General features: G+C 36.2%; 1 protein-coding gene across 3 annotated transcripts in view; it reads left to right on the plus strand.

Moving 5' to 3' along the window:
• EPC2 (enhancer of polycomb homolog 2) overlaps positions 1–27,269 on the plus strand; it is a 121,097-nt gene that overhangs the window by 28,090 nt on the left and 65,738 nt on the right. For all 3 annotated transcript variants that reach the window (XM_006935275.5, XM_006935276.5, XM_003990752.6), the window contains exon 2: positions 20,448–20,607. In XM_006935275.5, coding sequence (XP_006935337.1) covers positions 20,448–20,607 — 160 coding nt within the window. The remainder of the gene's footprint in view (positions 1–20,447; positions 20,608–27,269) is intronic.

The raw sequence follows: 27,269 nt of genomic DNA on the forward strand, positions 1-27,269 counted from the left end.
ATATTCTTTGGTGAAGTGTCTGTTAAGGTCCATGGCCCATTTTTCAATAAGCTTGCTTGTTTTCTTATTGTTAAGTTTTAAAGGTTCTTTGCATATTTTGGATAACAGCTCTTCATTAGATTTTTTTTCTCACTCTGTGGCTTGGCTTTTCTTTCTTTTTTCTTTTTTTCTTTTTCTTCTTTTTTTTTTTTTTTTTTTTTTTTTTTTTTGACATCGAACAGTTTTTTTCCACGGAACAGAAGTTTTTAATTTTGATGAGGTCTAATCTATCAATTTGTTTCATGGATGGTGCCTTTAGTGTTGTATCTAAAAAGTCGTTGCTATGCCCAGCGTCATCTAGATTTTCTTCTGTGTTGCCTTATAGGAGTTTTAGAGTTTGCCATTTTACATTTAGATCTGTGATCCATTTTGTATTTTGTAAAAGAGGTAAGATCTGTATCTGGTTTCATTATTTTGCATGTGGATGTCCAGTTTTTAAAGCACCATTTGTTGAAGACTTTTTTTTTTAATTTTTAAACTTTTATTCATTTTTGAGAGGCAGAAATAGAGCGTGAGTGAGGGAGGGGCAGAGACAGAGGGAGACACAGAATCCAAAGCAGGCTCCAGGCTCTGAGCCTCAGCACAGAGCCCGATGTGGGGCTCGAACCCATGAACCAACCGTGAGATCATGACCTGAGCTGGCCAGACGCTCAATCAAATGAGCCACCCAGGCGCCCCTGGAGACTTCTTAAATTGAGCTTTCTTCTCCATGAATCTAGAATAAATTATTTAGTTCTTTGATTTTGTTCCTCAGAATTTTGTAGTTTTTCCCTCATAGTAATTGTTAGATTTATATCTAAGTCTTTCATTTTGGGAGATGCTAAAGTAAATGATCCTGTGTTTTTAATTTCAGATTCTACTTGTTCATTGCTGGTATATAGGAAAGTGATTTAGTTTTTGTATATTAACTTTGAATCCTGCAACCTTGCTTATAATCACTTACTAGTTTGAGGAAATGACAAAATACTTCATTTTCTACATGGATGTTCATAACATTTGCAAACAAAGCAGTTTTGTGTCTTCTTTCTCAATCTGTGTACCTTTTACTTCCTTTTCTTGTCTTACTTCACTAACTAGAACTTCCAGTGTTGAAACAAAGTGATGAGAGGGGACATTTTTCCTATGTAAGTTATCTTAGTGGGACAGCTTCAAGTTTCTCACCATGAACTATAATGATGTTAGATGATAATTTGTAAATAGTCTTTGTCGAGTTGAGGAGGTTCCCCTCTATTCCTAGTTCACTGACATTTAATATGATTTTTGATATGGTTAGGTTTCACTCTGTCATCTTACTCTTTTCTGTGTTTTTTGTTTTTGGTAGGTTCTGTGCCCAAAGTGGAGCTTGAACTCACAAGCCCTAGATCAAGAGTCGCATGCTCTACCAAATGAGCTAGCTAGGCGCCTCTAAAAAATATAGAATGCTTCATGATTTTGCATCTCATCCTTGCACAGTTGTTCCAATTTAGTGTCTGTGCTGTGGAAGCAAACAGTGTTTTCTGTTTCTTCCCTTGTTTTCTTTTTCTCTTACTCTACCTTCTTTTAGATTATTTTTTCTGATTGCATTTTGTTTCTGCTTTTGGCTTATTTCCTATTACTTTTTTTTGTTTTTTGTTTTACTTTAAGTGATTGCTTTAGAGACATCGTTGTCAGATGGGTCTCTCTTATTTCCCAGAGGACATTGGGTAATGTCCAGGAATATTTTTGATTTTCACAGTGTGGGGAGGTTGCGATTTGTGTTCCCAACATCTCATGGGTAGAAGTCAGGGATACTGTTAAACATTCTCCAATGCACAAGCCATCCTCCCACAACACAGACTTGCCTTGCCTAGAATGTCGCTAGTGCCAAGATTGAGAAATTCTGATTTAGGGTTTATAATATACAGATTTTCCTTGACCTAAAATGAGTTAATTTCCCAGTAAACTCATTGTAAGCTGAAAATATTGTAAGTTGAAACGTATTTAATGCACCCAACCTTCACTTCATGGCTTAGCCTAACCTACTTTAAAAGTACTCATGGGGCGCCTGGGTGGCGCAGTCGGTTAAGCATCCGACTTCAGCCAGGTCACGATCTCGCCGTCAGTGAGTTCGAGCCCCGTGTCGGGCTCTGGGCTGATGGCTCGGAGCCTGGAGCCTGTTTCCGATTCTGTGTCTCCCTCTCTGCCCCTCCCCCGTTCATGCTCTGTCTCTCTCTGTCCCAAAAATAAATAAACGTTGAAAAAAAAAATTTTTTTTTTAAAAAAAGTACTCAGGACACTTACTCTACAGTTGGGCAAAATCATCTAGCACATAGTCTTTTATGATAAAGTTTTGAATATTTGATGTACTTTATAGAATAGTGAAAGTGAGCAACACAGTGGATTTATGGGTACAGGATGGTTATAAATGTATGGATTGTTTGCCCTCATGATTGTGTGGTTGACTGGGAGCTGTAGCTCACTGCTGCTGCTCAGCATCACAGGAATGTATTGTACCACATAGTGCTAGCCCAGGAAAAGATCAAGAGTAAAATTTTGAAGTATGGTTTATACTGAGTGCATATCATTTTCAAATCATTGTAAAGTGGAAAAATGGCAAGTTGAACCATCATAAAAATCAAGGACCATCTGTATATCTTTAGTTTATCACAGTCTACCTTCGTGTGATATACTACTTATGTATAGTGTAAGAACCTTGAAATAGTGTATTTCCATTTCTCCCTGCTAAGACCTTATGCTGTCGTTTTCATACATTTCACACTTGTAATAAACCCTGTGGTACACACTTATTATTTTTATTTAAACAGCCAATTATTTTTCACATACTTGTAAATGATAAGAGAAAGATGTATGTATTTATCCTTGTAGTTATTATTACTCTTGCTTTTCATCTAGACTTCCATTAGGTATCATTTTCCTTCTTCCCAAAAGGACTTCTGTTAACATTTCTTGTAGTGCAGGTCTACTGGTGATGAATACTTAAGCTTTTGCATGTCTAAAAGTGTTTTTTCCCCATTTTTGTATGTGGTAAAGCAAGTAAATTTATCCTTAACATTTTTGTAAATATAAATTACAGTATTGTTAACTGTCTGTGCATTTTTGTACAACAGATGTCTAACGTCACCTTTGTTTTTGAAAATATTTTTGCTGGATATTTAATTATAGCTTGACAGTTTTTTTCGTCTAGTATTTAAAAAATGGTGCTCTAGTCTTCTCACTTGCACTGTTTCTGATGAGAAATTTAATGTCATCCTTACTTCTTTCTTCTGTGTGTAGCATGTCTTTTTTCCAGGCTAGTTGATGGGAACAGGTGCTTTTCTTGGCCCTGAGTGACAGACAGTTTTCCCTCTAATCCTTTGGGATAGCTCTTTCTCCAGTGTCAGGTAGTTCACACACCTGTGCTGATGAGGACTATGTGGAATACTTCAGAGAATTCTGCAGATCTCCTAGGTTCACTCTCTGCAATTCTTTCCTTTTTGGTATTGTAGTCTTAGGTTCATCTTCTCAGACTCTTGTTTCTGTCTGTGCATTTCCTGAAGTCTTTTAGGCTCTGTCATAGTTCACTTTCATGTTCCATGGCATGGAAACTTTTCCAAAATAGTAAGCTGAGGCAATTGTAGGACCCCACTTGTTGTTTTACTTCTCTCAAGTATCATTGTCCTTCATTGCCTAATGTCCAGTGTCTGGAAAACCGTTGTTTCAACTCTCATCGGATTTTTTTGTCGCTTCAGGTAGAAGCGTGAATTCATTCCTTGTCACTTGATCTTTTTTTCTTTGCAATTTTTTTTATTATAATACAATTTAACATAATTCATATATTAAAGTGTGCATTCAGTGGTTTTTAATACATTCAGTGCTATACAGTGTCATAAATTCAGTGTTATACAATATGATAACTATCTTGTTGCAGAACACTTCCATCACCCTAAGAAGAAATCCCATACCCATAGTCACTTTCCATCCTACTACCTTTACCACTCCCTGACAACCACTAATACACTTTCTTTGTGGATTTACCTATATCTGGACATTTCCTGCAAATGGAATCATACAATATGTGGCCTTTTGTATCTGATCATTTTCACTTATATAGTGTTTTATTTTTATTTTTTTTTTTCAACGTTTATTTATTTTTGGGACAGAGAGAGACAGAGCATGAACGGGGGAGGGGCAGAGAGAGAGGGAGGCACAGAATCGGAAACAGGCTCCAGGCTCTGAGCCATCAGCCCAGAGCCTGACGCGGGGCTCGAACTCACGGACCGCGAGATCGTGACCTGGCTGAAGTCGGACGCTTAACCGACTGCGCCACCCAGGCGCCCCACTTATATAGTGTTTTAAAGGTCCATGCATGTTGTATCATACGTCAGTACTTTTTTTATTGGCTGAATAATATTCCACTATATGTATTTCACATTTGTTGGAATGAAAGGCAGCTACTGAATCCTTTGAACAATTTTATCTCCCATGTAGTCCATATATGGTTTCTCCAGGTGACTTTAATATGTTGCTAGGACTGAGAATCAGATTTAGAAGGTGCTAGAAGAGAATCAGGTTTAATTAGAATAGGATAAGGACTTATCTAGAGTCTTTTTCCTTTTGTCTTCCTCCGTCTCTTCTTTCTTTGACTCTGACAAGGATACCAAATGAGTAGTTTTAAAGATTGACACGGGTTGCTTTTTGTAATACATATTACTTGAGTAAACTTCAGAAAATGTAAAGGAGAAAATAGATCACTTATAATTTCACTATTTAATACTTTTGAATCTTTTTTTTTTTTTTTTTTTTTTTACTTTGGCACATTCCTTACTAGCTTTTGAAAAAATTCTACATTTATTCATGCTGTCATCTTATTCTGTTTACCTTACTATATTTTAGATTATCTTCAGTATGTGGTTTTGTTTCCTGCTTTTTCTACTTAATGCATAAATATTTTCAGATGTCATTATTTAAGAAGACTCAAAGGACGATGTATTTAAAGCTTAGAAACATCTTCCCAAACTGTACTCCAGATCATACCAATTTACACTTTAACACATTCACTAGTACTCATTCTTGAAAGTGTCTGTTTTACTACAATTCACTAGCTTTGTAAATAATGCCTTGCCAGCATGTTTTGTTTACATTAAATTTTTGTTTCATCACAGGTTATTATTATTCCTCCTCCTCCTCCTCCTGCAAACCCCTCCCCCTTTTTAAAGCCCAATGTGGGCCTTGAACTCCAACCCTGACATCAAGATTGGCATGCTCTACCGACTGAGCCAGTCAAGTGCCCCTCTTCTTCATTTTAAAAATCACCTTTATTGAAGTGATTTACATACAGCATAAAGCATTTATTTTGTGTGTGGTTCGGTGTTTTAATAAACAAATATATCTGTGTAACCACCCTTCCAAAAAATAAGTAGAACATTTTCATTCCCTACAAAAGTCCCCTTTGAGCCCTTTTGTAGTCCTGTCCTCCACCCCATTTCAGTCAGCTCCTGATCTGATTTTGATCACTATAGGTTAGTTTACTCTGTCCACAAACATCTTATACATGGAACCATAACAGTATATGGCTGTTTGTGTCTGGTTATTTCTCAGCATACTTTTGATATAATTCATTGTTGTGCCTATGGGTGTGTGTGTGTGTGTGTGTGTGTGTGTGTGTGTGTGTGTGTGTGTATGTGTGTGATTAGTTTGACCCCTCCCCTCCCTTTAACTGAGTAGTATTCCAATGAATGAATGTATTCATTTTGTCTATGTATCTGTTGATATACATTTGTATTGTTTCCAATTTTTGGTTGTTGTGAGCAAAATAGCAGTTAACATCCATGTGCAAGTTGTTTGTGAACATGTGTTTCACTTCTTGGGTACGTACTTATCAGTAAGATGGTTGGGTCATGTGATAAGGGTATATTTATACTGTATAAGAAACTACCCAATAGTTTTCCTTAGGGGTGATATTATTTGACATTGCCACCAACAGTTGGTGTTGCCAGTTTCTTAATTTTAGTCATTTTGTGAGTGTGTAATCAAAACTTTCTAGGGGTTTATTTTTCATTTTTCTGATACAAAGATGTTCATCTTTTCAAGTGCTTATTGGTTATTACTGTGCTTTGTGAAGTTTCTGTTTAAATCATGGACTCATTTTGTTAAAAAAAATTGGGTTGGTTTATTATTGAGATATAACAGTTCTTTATATATTCTGCATAGAAGGGCTCACATATGTATTGTGAATATTTTTCTCAGTCTGGCATGTCTTTTCATTTTCTTGTATTTTAAATGGCATAATTTTTGAATTTTTAGGAAGTCTAATTTGTCAGTTCTTTCATTTATAATCAATGCATTTTGTGTCCTAAGAAGTCTTTGCCAAAACCAGGGTTGCTAAAATTTTTCTTCTATATTTTCTTACAGATATAAGTTTAGGCTTTATATTTAGAGTCTGTGATCTATTTTGAGTTAATTTTTGTGTAAAGTATGAGTTAAGAGTATCGGCTCATTTTTCCCCCAAACTCATGTTCAAACCATTTGTTGAAAAGACTATCCTTACCCTCATTTAATTCCCCCATTGATTGACACCTTTGTCTCAGATTCATTATCTGTGTGTTTGTGGGTCTATTTCTAGACTTTTCTGTTGTTTTGTGTGCTCATATGCTAGTGATGTTGATTAATTTAGCTTTATAATTTAAAACTTATGATTTAGTAGTCAGATTGTGTATGTCTTTCACATTTATTCTTTTTCAGAGTTATTTTGGCTATTTTTCTTTTGCCTTTCTATATGAATTTTATAATCAACTTGTCCATTTCTGTTAAAAAAAAAAAAGGAACAAACATGGTAGGGCTTTGATGGGGATTTATTAGAAATTTAAATAATTTAGGGGAAAATCTACCCAAGTAAAATTTTTTTGGAACAGCATTGAACCCTCCAATCCAGGAACATGTAATATTTACATTTATGTTGCTGTGTAAGTTTTACACATAATTTGTTAAGTCTGTCTCTAAGCATTTAGTAGTTTTGATGCTGTTGTAAGTGGTATTGCTTTTTATTTACATTTTTCAGTTACTGATATATGGAAATTTACTTGAGTGTTTAATATTGACTTGCAACTTTGTTAATTCATTTCTTAGCCCTAGGAGCCTTTGAGATACCTCAGGATTGTCTCCCTACATGAACCATATCATGTGCAAATAATTTTACTTTTTTCCCAGTCTACATGTCTGTGTTTGTTTTTCTTCTCTCATTGTACTGACTAGAATCTTAGGTGAAATGTGGGCTACAAGTGGTGAGAACAGACTTCCTTGGCTTGAACTTGAACTTGAGGAAAGCATTCAGTCTTTGACCATTAAGTATGGTTATTAAGTATAGGTTTTCCATGGGTGCCTGCTTTTTATCAGGTTCAGGACATTTCCTTCTTTCAGGGAATTTTATGTTATGAATGGGTGTTGAAAAAAGGGTTTTAATTGTCAAAATTTCTAAATTTTTTTTATCTTCTTAAAATGCCACTGTTTCGAGGATTGTAGTTCTCTGATATGTTTTAATAACAACAGGAAACTTTTATCCCTTAGAATGTGCCATGAACTCTTCTGAACACCTTTTAAACTTACATAACCATCACAACAGTCCTTTGAAGTATATGTTGTCAAAGTTTTATTTATTTATTTTATTTTATTTTATTTTATTTCAACGTTTATTTATTTTTGGGACAGAGAGAGACAGAGCATGAACGGGGGAGGGGCAGAGAGAGAGGGAGACACAGAATCGGAAACAGGCTCCAGGCTCTGAGCCATCAGCCCAGAGCCTGACGTGGGGCTCGAACTCACAGACCGCGAGATCATGACCTGGCTGAAGTCAGACGCTTAACCGACTGCGCCACCCAGGCGCCCCATGTTGTCAAAGTTTTAAAGATGAATTTCAAATCATTATTTTCCAAAGGAACCTAAATACCTTTGTTTCCCATTCTCTTCATTGTGGATGTATGGAATATTCATTTCTATTGAGGGAGGTTTATTTGTTGTTTCTCCTTGTGTACTATTTTGGTTTCTCCCCACATCCTTGTTGATTTTAATTATCTTTAGGGCATGTTGAACATTAATAAGGTTTTAAAACTTCAAAACCATACAAAGGGGTTTACTCAGAATTGTCTCTTTCCTTATCCCTTTTACTCCATTCATAATACCCTAGTCTTTGTAATTCTTAACTGATAAATGATTACATTTATCAGTTGCTTGTGAACTTGAGGCACATTAGGTGTAAAGTTTGATATATGGCTATAAGATCTGCCTTATTAAAGTTAGGTCGGTGCTTAGGTCCATGCTTATTCTTTGTCCATTTGACTTACCTTATGCTGGGAGTGGTGTGGTAAAGTTAGTCAATATTAGTACTGTGTTTTTATTTATCGGTCCTTACATATCCTGTAGCTTTTGCTTTATAAAATGGTTGCCGTGTCATTTGATGTATAGATATTCTTAAATCTGTATGGATATCCAAAATCTATAGATATAGACATTCATGAATGATATGTAGATATTAAAAACCCTTATTGTGAATTGTGGGTTTTGGGTCATGCTTAATGTTCTTTGACTTGAACTCTACTTATCTAATAATGAGGATCTGTTTGTCTTTCTTACTGTTTTCCATTACTTGATAAACTTTCATTCATTCCTTTAATTTTGCTTTTTCCCCAACCACTTTTTTTGGGGGGGGGGGATGTTGTACACAGCATATAGTTGAGTCTTATTAAACAAGTAGAAATTTTTTTTGTTTTCATAGATAAGTCCATTCATATTTATTGATAGGACTGAATACATTTGGTCCCAACTCTTACTATAATATTTAACAGTTTTTTTGTATTGTGTTATAGTGCATGCTTTCTATTTGAGAAGGCTTTTTTTCCTTCTTTTTTTTTTTTAAATATTTATTTTTGAAAGAGAGAGTACAAGTGTGCAAGCGGGGCAGAGGCAGAGAGAGGGGGGGACAAAGGATCCGAAGTGGATCTGTGTGACAGCGGTGAGCCCGATGTAGGGTGTGAACTCATGAATCATGAGACCATGACCTGAACCGAAGTTGGACACTCAACTGATGAGCCACCCAGGCACTCCGTCCATCTGTTTTTAGTTGCATCATTTCCACTTTAGTGTGCAGATGTTTGTACATTAGTCTTTCATCCTTTGACCATGTATGAGAGGTGTGTGTGTGTGTGTAAGTAAAATTTTATTAAATTTTATTAGAGTTGCCTCTTGGTTGCCTCTTGGTTGGATGAAGCCAAGATGAAGATGTATTATACTGTGGAGTATGTAGCCAGTAGTCATTTGTGGCTGTTGAGCACTTGAAATATGGCTAGTTCGAATTTAAATGTTCTATATGTGTAAAATACACACTAGATTTTGGCATGGGAGAAAAAACTTTGATGGCATGTTGAAACAATAATGTTATAGATGTGTAATTGGCTTAGATAAAATGTATTATTAAAATTACTTTCATCTGTTTTTTACTCTTTTAAGTGTGGCTATTAGAAAATTTAAGGATATGGCTCGCATGTGTGGCTTGCATTATATTTTTGTTTAACAGTGATATTCTAGTAGATTTGTCAAAAGTGCCCAATAGAATTCTTAAGTTTCTTCTGTTGCCTTGATACTTGAAGGACAACTTAGGTGGGTATAAAATCCTTGGTTCATATCTTTCATTGAGCTTTCTAAAAATGTTGCTTCATTGATGCTTTGCATTATGTTGTTTTTGAAGTGTGATTTTAGTCTGGTTTTATTTTTTTGCCATTTGAGTTACTGTACTAACATTAATTTATAATAAGTACTATTATTGTTACTATTATTGTTTATTTAGAGGCCTTGAGGATTTTTTCATTAGTTTTGAAATAGTTTTATTCAAATATATGTCAGAATTGGTTGTTCTGGATTATTTTTGCCAGGTGCTTAATAAGCTTTTTTTTTTTTTTTTTTAATGTTGTGGTGAAGAACTCATAACCTAAAGTTTACCATCTAAACCATATTTAAGTGTACAGTACTATGCACAGTGTTATGCAACAGGTATCAAGCACTTTTTCTTCTTGGAAAACTGCAACTGTACTCGTTGAACAACAGTTTATTTTTTCCTCTTCTTCCAGTCCCTAGCGCCTACCATTCTACTTTCTATTTTTAAGAATTTGACTACTTTAGAGATACCTGGCTGGCTCAGTCAGTAGAGCATGCAAGTCTTGATCTTGGGGTTGTGAGTTTGAGCCCCATGTTAGGTGTAGAGGTGTAGAGATTACTTTAAAAATGAGTCTTTTTAGGGGTGCCTGGGGAGCTGAATTTAAGCATCCAACTTCAGCTCAAGTCATATCTCACAGTTCATGATTTCAAGCCCTGCATTGAGCTCTGTACTGAAAGCTCAGAGCCTGGAATCTGCTTTGGATTCTGCGTGTCTGTCTGTCTGTCTGTCTGTCTGTCTCTCTCTCTCTCTCTCTCCCTCCCTCCCCCCCCCCCCCCCCCCCCCCCCCCCCCCCCCGCTTGCGAGCTTGGTCTCTCTCTCTCTCCCAAAAATAAACATAAAAAGAATTTTTAGTAAAATAAAATCTTAAAAGAATTTACTTTAGACCACACTTAAGTGAAATCATGCAATATTTGCCTTTTTGTGACCAGGACTGGCTTATTTAGCATAATGTCCTCAAGGTTCATCCATGTTATAGCATCTGTCAGAATTTCCTTCCATTTAAAGCTAATGTTCTGTTATATGTGTACACCACATTTTGTTTTTCCATTCATCTGTTAGTAAACATTTGGGTTTCTTCCACCACTGGCTGTTGTGTGTAATACTGCACTGAATGTGGGTATGTAAATATCTCTTCTAAATCCTGTGTTCAGTTCTTTTGGATATATACCTGTAAGTGGGATTGCTGGATGTTATGGTAGTTCTTTTATTAAGTATTACAATCCATGAACATTTTTGAATAACTTTTAAGAGTTACTCTCCTAGCAACTTTCAAGGAGAGAATACAGTATTTTTAACTATAGTCACTATGCTGTACATTACATCCCCAGAATTTATTAAGATTATAATTGGGAGTTTGTACCTTTTGACCACCTTTACTCATTTTTCCCACCTCCCCTTGTAGTACTTGTCTGATTCTGGTATGAGGGTAATACTAGCCTTGTTAAATGAATTTGGAAGTTTTTCCTCCTCAATTATTTGACAAGTGCTTGATAAGGATTGGTATTGACTCTTTAAATGTTGGCAGAATTCACCAGTGGAGCCATCTGTGTTGAGCTTTTCTTTTCAAATACCTTGGGATGTTTTTGATTATTGACTTAATATCCTTCCTAATTACAGGTTTATTTAGATTTTTTTATTTGTTATGGTTTAGTCTTGGTAGGCTATATGTTTCTAGAAATTTGTCTGTTTTTTCTAGATGCCCTGTTTGTTGGTGCATAATTATTTGTAGTAGTCTCTTATAATTCTTTTTCTCATTTAATGTCATCTTTTTCTGGTTTGGGGGACTTTTTCTTAGTTCACATAGCTACAGTTTTGTCAATTTTTTTGGCTTTTTCCAAACAATTTTTAGTTTCAGTAAATTTTTTTGTTCTATTCTCTATTTTACTTTTTTCTGCTCTAATCTGTACTATTTACTTACTTTTGTAAACTTCGGGTTTTGTTCTTTTTCCTAATTATTTGAGGTGTAGAGTTAGGTTGTTGATTTGAGATCTTTCTTTTCTAATGTAAGTAGGAATTTACTGCTATAAACTTCCCTCTTAATACTGCCTTTGCTGCATCACTTAAGTTTTGTTATGTTGTGTTTTCATGTCTTGACTATTTTCTGAATTCCCTTGTGATTTCTTTTTTGATCCACTGATTGCTCAGAAGTGTGTTCAGTTTCCACATATTTGTGCATTTTCCAGTTTTCCTTTTGCTGTTGATTTCTAGTTTTATTCCATTGTGGTTGGAAAAGATACTTGGTATGATTTCATCTTTTCTTAAATTTTATGAAAGTTGTTTTGTGGCCTAACACATGATCTGTCCTGGAGAATGTTCTGTGTGTGTGTTTGAGAGAAATGTGTATTCTGTTGTTGGGTGGAGTGTTCTGGATATGTATGTTAGTTTATTTGCTCTCTACTGTTGTTCAAGTCCTCTTTTTCCTTACTGATATTCTGGTTGATCTATCCATTATAAAGCGGGGTATTGAAATCTCCTATTGATTGTCTTATTTTTTCTCCCTTTAATTCTGTCATTGTTTCACAAATTTTGGTGCACTTCTGTTAGGTGCATATAATATATATTCATAATTGTCATAATTTTCTGGTGAGCTGTCTGATTTATCATCGTGTAATGTCTTTTGATCTAGGTATGGTCACTCCTGTTCTTTTTTGGTTACTATTGGCATGGAATATGTTTTTCCATCCCTTCATTTATGGTTATATATGTTCTTCTATCTAAAGTGAGTGCCTTGTAGACAGTGTATAGCAGTCTGTTCAGTCACTCTTTGTTGTTGTTGTTGTTTTAATCTTTGGGTTTTGTTTTTGTTTTTGTTTTTGTTTTTAGTGTTTATTTTTGAGAGAGAGTAAGAGAAAGGGGGGAGGGGAGGAGGGGGACAAGATCCAGAGCAGGCTCTGTGCTGACAGCAGAGAGCCTGATACAGGGCTCGAACTCTTAAACCATGAGATCATGACCTGAGCCAAAGTTAGATGCTTAACTGCTTAACTGACTGAGCCACCCAGGTGGCCCATTTACTCCCTGTTTTTTGATTGGAGAGTTTAATCCACTTACATTTAGAATAATTACTAATACTGAGGGACTTACTCTTGCCATTTTATTGTTTTCTATTTATCTTGTAGTTATTTTGTCCCTCTTTTCCTCTTTTGCTACTCTTCCTTTGTGTTTCATTAACACAAAGTGACCTGCTTTGATTCTTTTCTCATTTTCTTCTGTGGATCTTCCGTAGGTATTTTTTGTGAGTAAACCGTCAGTATTACATAAAACTTTGTATAGATCCTAACAGTCTTTTTTAAACTTGTAAATTCGGTTACACAGAAAAGCTCAAGCTGTTTACATCTCTTTCCCTGCTTTAAAATTATTGATGTCATAAATTAAATTTTTTTTATGTTTTGTGTCATCAACATAGTTTTATGTTTAATACCTGTTTTTATGCTTTTATCTTTTAAGTTCTATACCAGAATTAAAAGTGACTTATGTACCACCATTACAGTATTCCAAGATTCTGTATTTGTCTATATATACCTTTACTAGAGATTTTTATGTTTTTGGATATTTTTGTGTTGCTCTCTAGTGTCTTTTTGTTTCAACTGGAAGGGACTCCTTTTAGCAATTCTTATGAGGTAGGTCTATCAGAGATGAATTCCCTCATCTATTTTTTACCTGAGTGGGTTTTTATTCTTTACTTATTTTTGAAGGGCAGTTTTTCCAGATACAGTATCTTGGTTGGCAGTTTTTTTTCCCCAGCGCTTTGAATATATCAGCCCACTCCTTTCTGGCTTGTAATAGTTCTGATGAGAAATTGCTGATGATTTTATGGGTGTTCCCTTGTACATGATGACTTGCTGTTCCCTTGCTGCTTTCAAGATTTCCTTCTTTGTCTTTGAACTTTTGACAGTTTGATTACAGTGTATCTTAGTGTGGGCTTCTTTGAATTCATTTTTGTTGGCATTATTTGAGCTTTTTAAATTTGAATGTCCATATTCTTCCCCAGATTTCATTTTCAGGCATTATTTCTTCAAACAAGCTCACTGCTCCTTTCTCTTTTCTCCTTTTGGTTCATTAATGCATATATTGGTCTGTCATTAGTGTCCTATAAATCTCTTAGGCTTCATTTTTTTCCCCTTTTTTTGTTCCTCTGACTAAATTATTTCAAATGATCGATCTTTGAGTTCACTAATTCTTTCTTCTGCCTGATGAAGAATGCTTTTGAATCCTTCTGGTGGATTTTTCAATTTAGTTATTGCAATCTTCAGCTCCATAATTTCTGTTTGGTTCTTTTTTGTATTTCCTATCTCTTTGTTGCTATTCTCATTTTGTCCATGCATCAGTTTCCCTGATTTCATTTAGTTGTCTATTTATGGTTTTTTGTAGCACATTGAGCTTTATTAAGATGATTATTTTATTTTACTTTATTATTTTTTAAAGATGATTATTTTAAATTTGTTGTCAAATAATTCACACATCTCCATTTCTTTAGGGTCATTTTTGGGAGATATATTTTGTTCTTTGAGCTGTATTTCTCTCCTGTTTTTTGCTATAATTTGTGCGTTTTATTTTTTTTTAGTTTTTAATTTTTTTTATTTTTTATATGTTTTTTATTTATTTGAGAGAGAGAGGGAGAGAGAGAGAGAGCGAGCACGAGCAGGGGAGGGGCAGAGAGAGAGAAAGAGAGAGAGGGAGAAACAGGATATGAAGCAGGCTCCAGGCTCTGAGCTGTCAGCACAAAGCCCGAAGCAGGGCTCAAACTCGTGAAGCATAAGATCATGACCTGAGCCAAAGTTGGACACTTAATCAACTGAGCCACCTGAGCGCCCCTAGTTTTCAAATTTTTTTAAATTTATTTTTTGTAATCTCCACACCCAAAGTGGAGCTTGAACCCACAACCCTGAGAGCAGGAGTCACATCCTGCCAAGCCAGCCAGCTGCCCCTAATTTGTCCATTTTAAAAAATAGCCACCTCTCCCAGTGTCTAAAAATTGGCTTCATACCAGGGAAGACCTTTTTCCGTTAGCCCAGACAGGGAATCTGGAAGCCCTTCAAACCTTTTCTGGAGATACATCTTCTCTGGGCATGTGCACATAATTTCCTAGTTAGAGAGTGTTACTGGTTTTCTGGAGCTTGTAATCTTTAATTCCCCTTGGTCTCGCTGCAGTACCATACCTTCTTTGGTGCTGCAACAAGGCTCTGAGTTTGAGCTCTCTTTTGTTCTCCACCGTTACCAGGCATCCAAAGAATGTTGGTTCATTCAGCCCTCTGATTTAGGGGAGACAAGTTATAGTCCCTTAGGCAGTTTCCCCAAAAGCTGGAATGTTGGATGTGCATTCTACTCTTCCCTTTTCCTCCCAAGAGGGTAGCTGTGAGCAGAGTGTTTTCTCCCGTTTGCACCAAGCACTGTCAGTTTGTGTCTGTGGTGGTGCAGAGTTTTGTATGCCATCTTGCTCCCTGGTGGGCTTTTTCAATATGCAGATTCATATCTTATTTCCAGACACTTGGTAGGGGGGTGTTTTATTTTTTTTTTTTAAACATTTTTTAGTGTTTATTTATTATTGAGAGACAGAGAGAGACAGAGCATGAGCATGGGGGTGGGGGTGCAGAGAGGGGAGAGACACAGGATCTGAAGCAGGCTCCAGGCTCTGTGCACAGAGCCTGATGCGGGGCTCGAACTCACAAACCATGAGATCGTGACCTGAGCTGAAGTCGGACACTTAACCGACTGAGCCACCCAGGCGCCCCAATAGGGGGGTGTTTTAAATATTAGTTCTGAAGGATGCCTGGGTGGCTCAGTCGGTTAAGCGTCTGACTTTGGCTCAGGTCATGATCTTGCTCGGTTTGTGAGTTAGAGCCTCGCATTGGGCTCTGTGCTGATGGCTCGGAGCCTGGGGCCCCCTTCAGATTCTCTGTCTCCTCCTCTCTCTGCCCCTCCCATGCTCATGCCCTGTCTCTCTCTGTCTCTCAATAATAAATAATAATTTAAAAAATTAGTTCTGTTGCCTTGTTTTTCTTCATCAGAGGCTCCACTTATATGACTGTCTTTCCTTCTTTGTCTCTTTTTACATCTTACCATCTTTCTTATTCGTTTTACTACTTTCTTTACCTGATTTTCATTCTCTTGGTCCTTTGACAACCTTTTTTTTTTTTTTTAATTTTTTTTTTTCTTTTTCAACGTTTTTATTTATTTTTGGGACAGAGAGAGACAGAGCATGAACAGGGGAGGGGCAGAGAGAGAGGGAGACGCAGAATCGGAAACAGGCTCCAGGCTCCGAGCCATCAGCCCAGAGCCTGACGCGGGGCTCGAACTCACGGACCGTGAGATCGTGACCTGGCTGAAGTCGGACGCTTAACCGACTGCGCCACCCAGGCACCCCTGTCCTTTGACAACCTTTATGCAACACGTTTTTGTTTGAATATATTTTGTACCTGGCTACTAGTAATTTTAGTCTTTGTCTCTGAGATAATTGTCTTTTCTTTTTTTCCTGAGTTACTCAACTCTTCCCATTTTTTTCCTGAGTCTTTTACCCTCCTTCTCTCGTCTTAGTTTTTGAGTTTCTGATTCAAAGATATTTTTCATATCCCTGAATGTTTCTTTGGGGCATATTTAAGTTTGGTGTATTTTTCTTGAACTTTTTTTTCTATTCTTCCCTCATGCAGAGTGGAAAGAATTTATCATTAGAACCATAGTTGCATTTTTAAAAATTTTATGTTTAATAATAACATAGACTTCTAGGTTTTCTCTTCATTTTTGTAGTTAAGTGTGTAGTTCACAGTTTTACTGGTTCTGTGGTGCCCTCTTCTGTTTGTGTAGAATGATCTCCTTTTTGAGGAATAGGCAGAGAAGGACTTGTCTTATTCTAGCTGTTTCTAGCTAGTGTTTCAAAATCCCCATTATCTTGTTTTCTGCAGGACAGATGGGCTCAGTTTTTGTTTTTTTCCTTCTCTGCAGGGATTCAAAACTTGATCTTTTGATTTTGATCTCCTAGGATTTTGCTACACTTTGTTTTGTGCTGATGGCTTATTTTTCATTCTCTTTGTTATTGTGGCTTTATAAGCATCTTAGTCCTTTACTGGTAAGTTTACTATTGTAGGGTGGTGAAGTAGATAAAGGTAGTGATTCAGTTTGCTGTCTTTTGCTGGGGGTTTTGCATGTGAATTTTTAAAATACCAATGAATAATCTTTGATTTTGTATGCTGCCTATCTCAATTAATACATTCTAAGACCCAACAAGTTGGGGCTTGAGCTTGGTAAGATGGAATAGAGACACACATACAAAAATTCACATTTCATCACTGCTGATTTCTGCCGATGTAGTCATAGAACTTTAATTTACTCCTCTCCAAAAGAAAAAACAAAATTCTCTCCTGCACTTTGCAAGATTGTGCTTGGTAGTATTTATGTATGACTAAAAGTCATGAGTTATTTAGTTTATTTTCATTTTCTTTTAATGATTTATCGTATAATTTCACACATTACTAGGAAAAACAGAAGGTACAAAGGATGTAAATATCTAGAAAAACAAAAAATGTTTATTTAGGTATAACATAGTAAGTTTTGAAAGGTTATTTTAGAATGTCAAAGTAATCATAAGAAGTGACTTTGTGTATTTTGGTGGTGAGTCCCTTCAATTTCAGACGCAACGCTTTTATTTCACTGTTTAAACTTAAAAACTAATACAGTTTTATTTCAGAAAATAGAGAGCAGACACACACAGAAGAATATAAGACCCACCTAAAAAGTATTTTGTGGTGTATAAAAGACTGTATTCTTCCAGTCTGTTTTCTCTACACACATATTCATTTATATTTATACATGTTATTTTATAATATATAAAATTATAGTATATATAATTATATAATAAAATTATGTTACATAAATATAAAATAAAAATTATAAATTTTTATAATTCCCTACTTATTCCATTTAGACTTCATGGGTTTTTTTTTTTTTGGTGTTTAAATGCCATTTATTATTATTATTATTATTATTATTATTATTATTTACTTATTTTAAGAGAGAGAGCATTTGGGGGACAGGGCCAGGTAAGAGAGAAAGAGAATCCCAGGGAGGTTCCATGCTTAGTGCAGAGCCCAGCATGGGGCTTAGTCTCACAACCAAGAGATCATGATCTGAGCCTAAATCCAGAGTCAGACGCTTAATCAACTGAGCCACTGATGAACATTTTATTTAGTCATTGTTGCCCATTTGTCTGTTGCCTTTGATGAATTTCAAAAGTGGAGTTGGTGGGTCAAAAGAATGCCTTCTTAATGGAAAAGAAATCAAGTCATGCTTGGTTTTTAATATGCTTTTAAAAACCCAGGTAACCTCACCAACATATAATGCAGGATGTAACAGGGAATCAACATTATTCCTGCCAACTGCTTGCCCTAATAAAGATAAGTGAAAACTCTTCTACCTGCTTCCAGGATTTTGTCTGTTTGTCACTGACTATGGTTATTATATGAAACACAGGCCTCTAGAAGCCATATTATTGTTGTGTTTTTCTGAGTTTTTAGTTTGAGAAGCTGTCTGATAATATGGGGAAGGAAATGATAGCTGAGAATTTATTTTCAGAGCTAAATTTGGTCTGTAAATTAAAATGGGGGAGTGTGTCATGGTCGGCTCCTTAATTTCTGGCTGCAGCTCTGTCATCTGCCAGCTGTGTTAAGAAGAGAGTCATCTATGGTCTATTTTTAAATTTCCTCACATGTAAAATTAAAATAATATTAAATCTTCGTCTATTAAAGATGTATTTCAGTAATTGGATAATACCTAAAAATGTTTTGTACTTAGAGGAGAAAGAATCTCTTCAAATCAAAAATGTGTCACCAGTTAGCTCAGTTCCTCTTGTCAACCATATTTCTAGATTACTAGAATTAAAAGATTTTTTTTTAATTTTTAATAGCCCATTCTAGTAAAGATGGAATAATCAAAGAATACTTAAGTCAGAGTCCTGAAATTTGACTCCCTCATGTAATTTATACCACAACTAAGAGCAAATCATTTGTTTCTTGAGTCTCATTAATGTAATAGTGTCTATCCCTGTCTCAAAATTTTGAGGAGCTGATAAGCATAAGCATAATAATAAGCATGTGATTGTGGATATACTTTGGGAAGTATAAAACATTATATAAATACAAGGTGGCATCACATATTGAATCACTTTATTTGACCAGGAGAGGTGAAATGTCAGCAAGGTAATAGAAAAGTATAGGCTTAAATAATGCAGAAATTGCTCTTTCAAAACCTGGCTTTCCTAATTTCTTGATACTGTTTGATCCTCTCACAATTTTTTAGTTAACTCAAAAATTGTTACTAATCGACTCTAAATTGATAGTAATATTTGTATAGGGAAGTGTGTTTAATGTTCCAACTTGGGATCCCACCCTATGAAGAAAATGTATTTCTTCCTGGTATGGAAAATGGAGAAACTCTTCAAATGTAAGCTAGCATCCACCTGCCTGTCCCTTACCTCAACTGCTTGCCTTTTATTGAATGTCTCTGAGCTTTTGTCCATTTTGGACGCTGTGTTTTCTCTGCCTGGATTTTTTTTTTTTTTCTCTCTCTCTTTTGCCTTGCTAAATCCCTATTGATCCTGAAAGTCTTAGTTTAGATTTTACTTTCTTTGGATATAGTTCTCTATCCTCCTTAGACAGTCTTTCACTAATTGAGGAGACATGCTTGTCAAGCCCAAACATGATTGCATACTGAGATATCTCTCTTCTACTAGCTAAGTTGCTTCATAGCAGAGTCTGTCTCATCCACTTTTAACAATTCTGAGTAATAGGAGTAGTATCTGGTGTCTACTAGATGCTCTGAAAAGTGTTGGAAGAATGACACCGATAAAAAAAATTCTTAGCCAGTACTCTTTTATCTTTTAGATAAAGAAATCACAGAAGCCATCTCTGATAAGTTGAGACTTAAAGGAATTTCAGAAGCAATCCATTTGGCAATTTAGGAACCTTAAAGGTAGTGTGGCTAGGATAAAGGATGGGTAGGGAGAAGTCAGAGAGAAACAAGGCCTTATAAGTCAGTGATAATTTTAACCTGAGTTTGAAGGGGATTTATTGGGGAGTGATTTGACCTAATTTGCCATCTACAAAGTAATACTGCTTTGTTGGGAATGGTATTGGTCCCTTTTGCGGTTGGAAGAAAGTAGGCATTAAGTGGTAGAGGCGCAATAAAAGTTACTGCAATCAAGATGTATTTCATAGGAACTTTTGTTTAACCTTAGTTTAGAAATATTTCCTGCTGTGATAGTAATGTAGTCTGTTGTAGTCTGTTGAACATGGTTTTTTCTTTCCTTTTTTTTTTTTTTTTTTTTTTTGGAATTAGCTTGTACTGTTAAAGTTCAGGTATGTAAATGCAGAAGATAATTAAAACCTGTGGCACAATTCTTTTCCTGTCATTTGCATGTGTTCCCGTATTTCTGGTATTGGTGCCAGACACCTCTGTTAATTTAGCAAACGGGATCAATTTTCTTGTAATTGAGATGTTAAATTCTAGTTTGCGAATATGTGTGTATTTAACCTTTGAATAAAATTCTACTTACTAAAGTTATAAATATCTAAGGTGTTATCAGGATGAGTACAGCATTAAGGGACATCAATGGCAATGTTTTCTATAGTTCTGTGGTGAAGGAACTATTTATAAATAATTCTTAAAGCACCTTGCAGTTATTAAAGTAAATTTTAAATAGAATTATGCATTGAATTAACATTATTAAAACAACTTATGTTGCCTACTTTACATTTTCCAGGAACATCATTTACAGCGAGCTATTTCAGCACAGCAAGTATTTAGAGAAAAAAAAGAGAGCATGGTCATTCCAGTTCCTGAGGCAGAGAGCAACGTCAACTATTACAATCGCTTGTACAAAGGAGAGTTTAAACAGCCAAAACAGTTCATTCATATTCAGCGTAAGTTTGTTGATTCATTGTTTTCTGTTTGTAATTTAAGTTTATCTACCAGTGAATATCCTTTCTTTTCTATGCCCAAAGAGATTTTAATTTTTCAGTTCATGCACACTGATTAATAGAAATGTAAAACATTAAAGAATAAAATCTCTGTATACTTAACATCTGAATTTGCATTAGTTGCATTTGGAACATTTGATGTTTATGTAGATTAGGATTTGGTGTGGTACTTAAACTTTATTATACAACTAAAAGTTGGTGGATTGTTGTACTCAAATTTAAGATTTATTTTTAAAGCCCTGGTGGCTATAATGCTGATTAGGGGTGAGTCTTCAGAAGTTTTTTAGAATTAGATTCTATCCCTCTACCTATGTCTAATTTTTATAAAATTCTGTTTCTGCCTCCTTGATACTCTCTTATTTTTCTCCCCATTGTTACTATTTAAATGATCACCATCTCTTGCCTTAGAACTGTTTCACTAACCTCCTGCTAAATTTACTATTCCTCCATCGCCTTTCCTTACCCTCTTCTAATATGCCTTCTCGACAAAGTCCACCAGCACCAGAGTGGTCTTCCTAAAGTGTCAGTCTGATCAAATTATTCTCTGGCTTAAAATCTTGCTGTTCTTTATTGTCTCCAGTAGTTTTCAGCTGATGGTGTAGACAGATGCTGATGTCTTGGTATCTTGTCTGATTGTGTAAGAAAAAGCCTTGGGTAGCTTGTTAAAATAGAGATTCCAGGGCTCTGCTTCAGGCCTACCTGTATGAGAATCATCGGTATGCATCCTAGTAATAAGTATTTTTAAAAGTTCCCGGGTAATTATGAAACCCCTCCAGATTTAAGACTGACTAGAAGACTGACTGTTTTCCATTTAAGATGCACATTTTTTTATTGGTAATCTTTGAAATAAGATTGCATATTAAATTGTTATTGTCCTGGGTACAAGTCTAGTTTATCTAAAGAAAATTTGCATTTGTTTCTGCCAAGCATTTAGGGAAACTACCAACATCAGACCACTTTAAAGTTTTCCCTGTTTGTTTTGTTTGTTTTTAGACCATACTGATAGCTTTAGTTCAGGCTACAGACCTGCTTAGAGTTCATTTCTCAGGGGGAGATTTTTCTCTCCTCCTTTCATGTAAGGGCAAGTTGAGAAATGAAGTTCCTTGCTGTTTCTTTCTGCATAGTTGGTTTATTTCTTTATCTTACACTGAGATTGTTACCATTTGGTAGTGTATGTTTATACAGGAGTATTCTGTTAACCTTGTTAATAGACTCCAGCAGAAAGCTTTTTTTTTTCTTTTTAATAGTACATAAAGTCATGGTGCACCTTGTAGCTGGTGGCAGTTTAGATTTCACAGTTCAGTAATAGGCAAATTCTCTACTTTGAATACAAGACCCTTTGTGATTGTTTCCCCTGTCTACTCCATTAACCTCATTTCCTGACTGCTCTTCCTCACACTCTCTTAGCCATAGGAACTAACTTGAAATTACTCATATTTGCCTGGTTATTTTACATTTCACATTTCACACTCCCTTGCATGTGCTAGTCAAGTCAGCTTTCACCTCCTGCAACTCACTGAACACCTAACTTCGTTCTGAAGCTTATCCTGACTTTTGTCATCCTACTTCTGTTTTTTACTTAATCTCAGTATCTTGTACATACCTCTTTTAGAGGACTTGGCCATATTTTATTACAATTATTTGTAACCATTCTTTCTCTTCTTTTAGACTAGGGGCTTCTTGAGGGCAAGGATTATGTTTTATTTTCTCTTCATATCTTTAGAGTGAAGTGCATGGCTTATAGATGCACAATAAATAGTTGTTTTTAAATGGTTTTTAAAAGGCTGTTAGGTATCACAACCATTTCCAGAAATTTTTTTTTCTCTTAAGCATTCGAGAGAAATATGATACAGCCATTATCTATGTGACTCTGTATTCTTTGAATCCCTTTAGTTTGTTGCATTTGTCTTACCTGTGTATCAGGAAAGAGCGGGTTCATAATAGGAATTTTAAGTATTTTTCAAGCCAAAGTATCCATTTGTTATTGTTTTGTATTTTAATAACACTGTAGCTGGACATCAGGACCATATGTAAAAACCATTATAGAAAACCAAGAATGAAGAAGTTGCATGTAACCCATCTGGGTCAGGCACATTAGATACAGTAAACATTAAAATTGTGTTGGTTTTTAAATTTCATTTTATTCTGTTACCACAGAAAATAGAATAAAAATAATAGAAAATTATTTTCACTTTCATTTTTTCTCTTTTAGTCTGTCAACATGTGTTCTACATGCTATGCTATATATAAGATCCTATTGCACGTATAAATTTTCATACTCCTTTTTCTACTTATATTTTAAGTTTCCCACGTTTGAATATTGTCTGTGATTGTCATTTTCAGTGTCTACTAATTTTCTATCAAATTGATATTTATCACTTTGCTTACTTCTATGCCTATTACTGGCCTTAAACTTGTCTATACTAAAATTTAAACTCATGTTATCATTGAGATTTTTTTTTTTCAGGGAAGAGCTTTTTTTTTTTTTTTTTTTTTTTTTTAAGTTTATTTATGTTTTTAGTAATCTCTACACCCAATGTGGGGCCTGAACTCACAACCTCAGGATCAAAAGTCAGATGGCTGTTCCAGTTGAGCCAGCCAGGTGCCCACCCCTCAAGGAAGGGCTTTTATTTATTTAAAAAAAATTTTTTTTAATGTTTATTTATTTTTGAGAGAGAGAGAGACACACACACACACACACACACACACACACACACACACACACACACACACAGAGCGTGAGCAGGGGAGGGGCAGAGAGAGAAGGAGACGCAGAATCTGAAACAGGCTCCAGGCTCTGAGCTGTCAGCACAAACCCTGACGTGGGCTGGAACTCACGAACTGCGAGATCATGACCTGCCAGTCGAAGCCGTACGCTTAACTGACTGAGCCACCCGGGCACTCAAGGAAGGGCTTTTAAACATTTTTTTTGAGTTCTGAAATATAAGGAATTACAGAAGATACTGTTCTGGCTTTTTCCTTTTCTTCTTTACATGATAGAGTTGAAAGAATCTCCATTTGCCTGCCTAAGAAAAGACATTGCATAATTGCCACAGTAGGATAGCTTAGTTCAGGTTCATCACATTGTTTCCCTGAGCTTTGGCAGAAAACTTACTTTATTACTCCACAGTGCTACTAATGTGACTATTACCCGTTTAGAGCTTTTCAAAGATTCTTTTGTCCATCGGATGTACTTTTAACTTTGTATGATTTTTTTAAAGTTTATTTATTTATTTTGAGAGAGAGCATGAGTGGAGGAGGGGCGGAGATAAAGAGTCAGTCAGTCAGTCCCAATCAGGCTCCACGCTCTTCACACAGAGCCCAACTGGGGCTCCATCTCAAGCGAGCCCAAATGAAGAGTCAGATGCTTAACTGACTGAGCCACCCAGGTGCCCCTAACTTTTCCCTGTGTGTTCTACCACTAGGACACCAGCCTTACTTACCAAAATGAGCTGTTAGAAGTGAAGGTCTGTTTTTTTTCAGGAGCAGAATTTCATCTCACTCACCATACAGCCCCAGAATACGGTTTTAATACAGTTTTCTTTCCATTTCCCCTGACCCTTCATACTTTTCAGCTACAAAATAATGAGCTCCTTGCACCTCTCTGACTTATGCCACATATTGTTATACCTCCATGTTATACCCCTTTACTTCTCTCTTCCATTTGTTAGAATATAACTTATTCTCTGCATCTCATCTCCAGGATTACATTTAACAGCCTTTCCCTGAGCCCCTCCAAGCAGAATTCTTGGCACTGTTTACCTGAAGCCCTCTTGTGTCATACACACCCTCACTGTAGCATGAGCCACCTTTGGTTATGATTGTTTGTCTTCTGCTGTCTCTCTAGGCTATACCAGTCATTGAGAGCAGGGACTTTTTTTCTTTTAATTTCACTGCCTAGTATAGTACCTAGCATGTGGTTAGGTAAGCAGTGTAATGTTCGCTGAATAAGTAAACGAGTGAATAAATGGATGATTGAAGGTAAAAGTATATACACGTTGGTATTTTTGAGACATTGATCTTGTAGGACTCAAAATTGTACACAAGATCAAACATAAGAACAAAATTATTGGGCTGCCAGGGTGTTCAGTTGGTTGAGTGTCCAACTCTTGATTTCAGCTCAGGTCATGATCTCATGGTTCATGAGTTCAAGCCTGCGTTGGGCTCTGTGCTGACAGTGTGGAGCCTGCTTGGGATTCTCTGTCTGCCTCTCTCTCTCTGCCCCTCCCCCACGTTCTCTCTGAAAAATAAACATTGAAAAAAATAAAATTATTTGTGTGTGTAGTGAAATTGAGGACCCATGTGGATCCAAGTTAGAAATGAAAAGTGAGCTCTGTTATTTACAACAGTGTCATTTTAGGCCAAGAAGGAGTTGGGAATGGAATGATACCAGTCTTGATATGGATGCAAGAACTTTGTTCCTTCCTTTTCTCTTGTGGTACCAGTTCTCCATAGTGACCCATATTGGTAATCTGAGGAAGTTATCAGAGCACATTGGAGTAGTCTTTCCAGCATAACAGATGGAGGCATCTTGGAGGCATGTGGTCTTGATACCTAAGATACTGAAACTGTTCCTCACTGGTCAGTTGTGTGACACATGCATAAGATGCTACCTCCATTTTACTTACTGTTACAACAGATTTACTTTGGGTACCTCAACCCAGATGTTATAATTCCTTCATTCCTTTTGGAATTTAAGAACTTCATCAAATTCAGAACCCAAACTTTTCTCCTTAAGGAAATGACTTTGTTTACACTGCAGTAAGTTATTTTGATGTTCCATTATTCCTTTTATTTAATATGGTAATATTTTATAGTTGACATTAAGTATCTCAGAATTTTAGAACATGAAGGAACTTGAGATGTTGTTTCAATATTGTTTCATAAGTGTTCTGAAGTTAATTTGTCTCTAGTTTTGAACTCACCTAAATGGTCTTTGAAAATAAGACTCCTTATCTTGTTTTGAAAGGAAAGGTCTCTTCCTCTTCTCCCTGCACTGCACCTACACACACAGATCAGTAGACCCTCTCAGCTGCTTCTTGGCTGAAAGAGGAGAGTTCAGGAGGAAGGATAGGTGGGAGGTAGCACCTCCTCATTCTCTGTTGGGCAGGCAGAGGAACTCACCAAAAGGAGATTGAAATCTGCTATTTGTATCTGCAGCCAGGATAGTAAAGCCCTAGGAAAGTGCCTGTCGTTGTGTGTATGCTCCTATATACCTTAGTACACGTGAAGGTGGCTTCTTCTCAGTCTGATAAAGGTGACCATTGTCAAGTCTACATTAGGAAAAGAAGAAAAATTCCACTTATTCAATATAAAGTAGACCTGTATGTTCCACTAGGTTTTCAGCAAGAGTGAGATAGATGCTGGCCTAACATTCGACTTCAGTCTCATTATCCTTGCAATGCTCTTTGCTATTCTTTTAACAAAAATGATGACCTTTTACCCTGGTGGGACAAACATGTTTTGATTGGAGAATCCAAATGAAGAGCACTACTTTGTTTATACAGTAAAACTTCTTGGCGAAAAGGATGCATTCTGGGAACATCACTTTTTGTAAAAATGTTGCCAGGTATGTGTAAAGCAGTTAAATTGAGCACACATCTCATGAAATGAATCACACATTCAGATAAATAAATATTAGAAAAAAAGTGCCACAAGTGTAGAAGTGGATTGTGGAGAACACATTCCAGGTGAAGCTAGATCCCAGGTTCAAGTGATTGGAGTAATGGTAACAGGGACAGTGAGCCAGGCCAGGCCTCGAGGACAACCCACATTCAGATCAACTGGTTGTAAGGATCTTTCTCCTCAGGATTGTGCTGAGTCTCCTTAGGTAAAGCTGTGGGCATGAAGGCTGAAATGTAGAGCAGTACCTGGAGAGCTACTAATCTAGGAAGGAGGAAGAAACCCAAAACTCAAAGTATTAACGTAATGCCAGGTGTTTTGGGAAAAAGCAAAATAATCATTGGTGGTCTGGGTAGAGAGATAAAAATGAGTACAAAGAGAGTGCCCTTGAGCCTTTATGCATTTATTTATGCCCACTATTAAAAAATTTGAAAAATTGGGGTGACTTTGAGTAAAATACAGCATCGCAGATTAAAGACCTTGGTTAAAGATTCAGGAGAAAACAAAGAGGTAAATTTGATGCATAGTAGTGCATATTTTAGGCATGATGTAATTAATAGACAAAGCAAAAAAGTGAGATTGGTTTTAAGGTGCATATTTCAGTGCATGTTTCCTGGCGCTGAAGCATTTAGAACCTCCTGTGGGGCCACACAAAGAAGATACTGTGATATAACCCAGCACACCAGATTTTGTTAATAGGTGTTAACCAGAAATAAGCTTTCAGCATATTCACCTAGCAGGTAGCATCTCCACGGAAGATTCTTCAGTGACACCACACTGCCCTGAGTGTTGGCGCTTTGTAGGATTTTGTCTCTCTCCCTATCTACCACCAAAAACTAAATTTCCTTCCATTTTACCCCACTGGTATAATTTAATGGGCTCCCTACCCATAAAAGTACTTTTTTATATGCTTATTTTCTGAAAATTTTAATAGAAGACTAAACTTTTCTTTCCACAGTTATGGGTAAAATGCTTAGTAACAT

This window comes from Felis catus, chromosome C1 (assembly GCF_018350175.1).
Source record: "Felis catus isolate Fca126 chromosome C1, F.catus_Fca126_mat1.0, whole genome shotgun sequence".
In the NCBI taxonomy this organism is placed as follows: Eukaryota; Metazoa; Chordata; class Mammalia; order Carnivora; family Felidae; genus Felis; species Felis catus.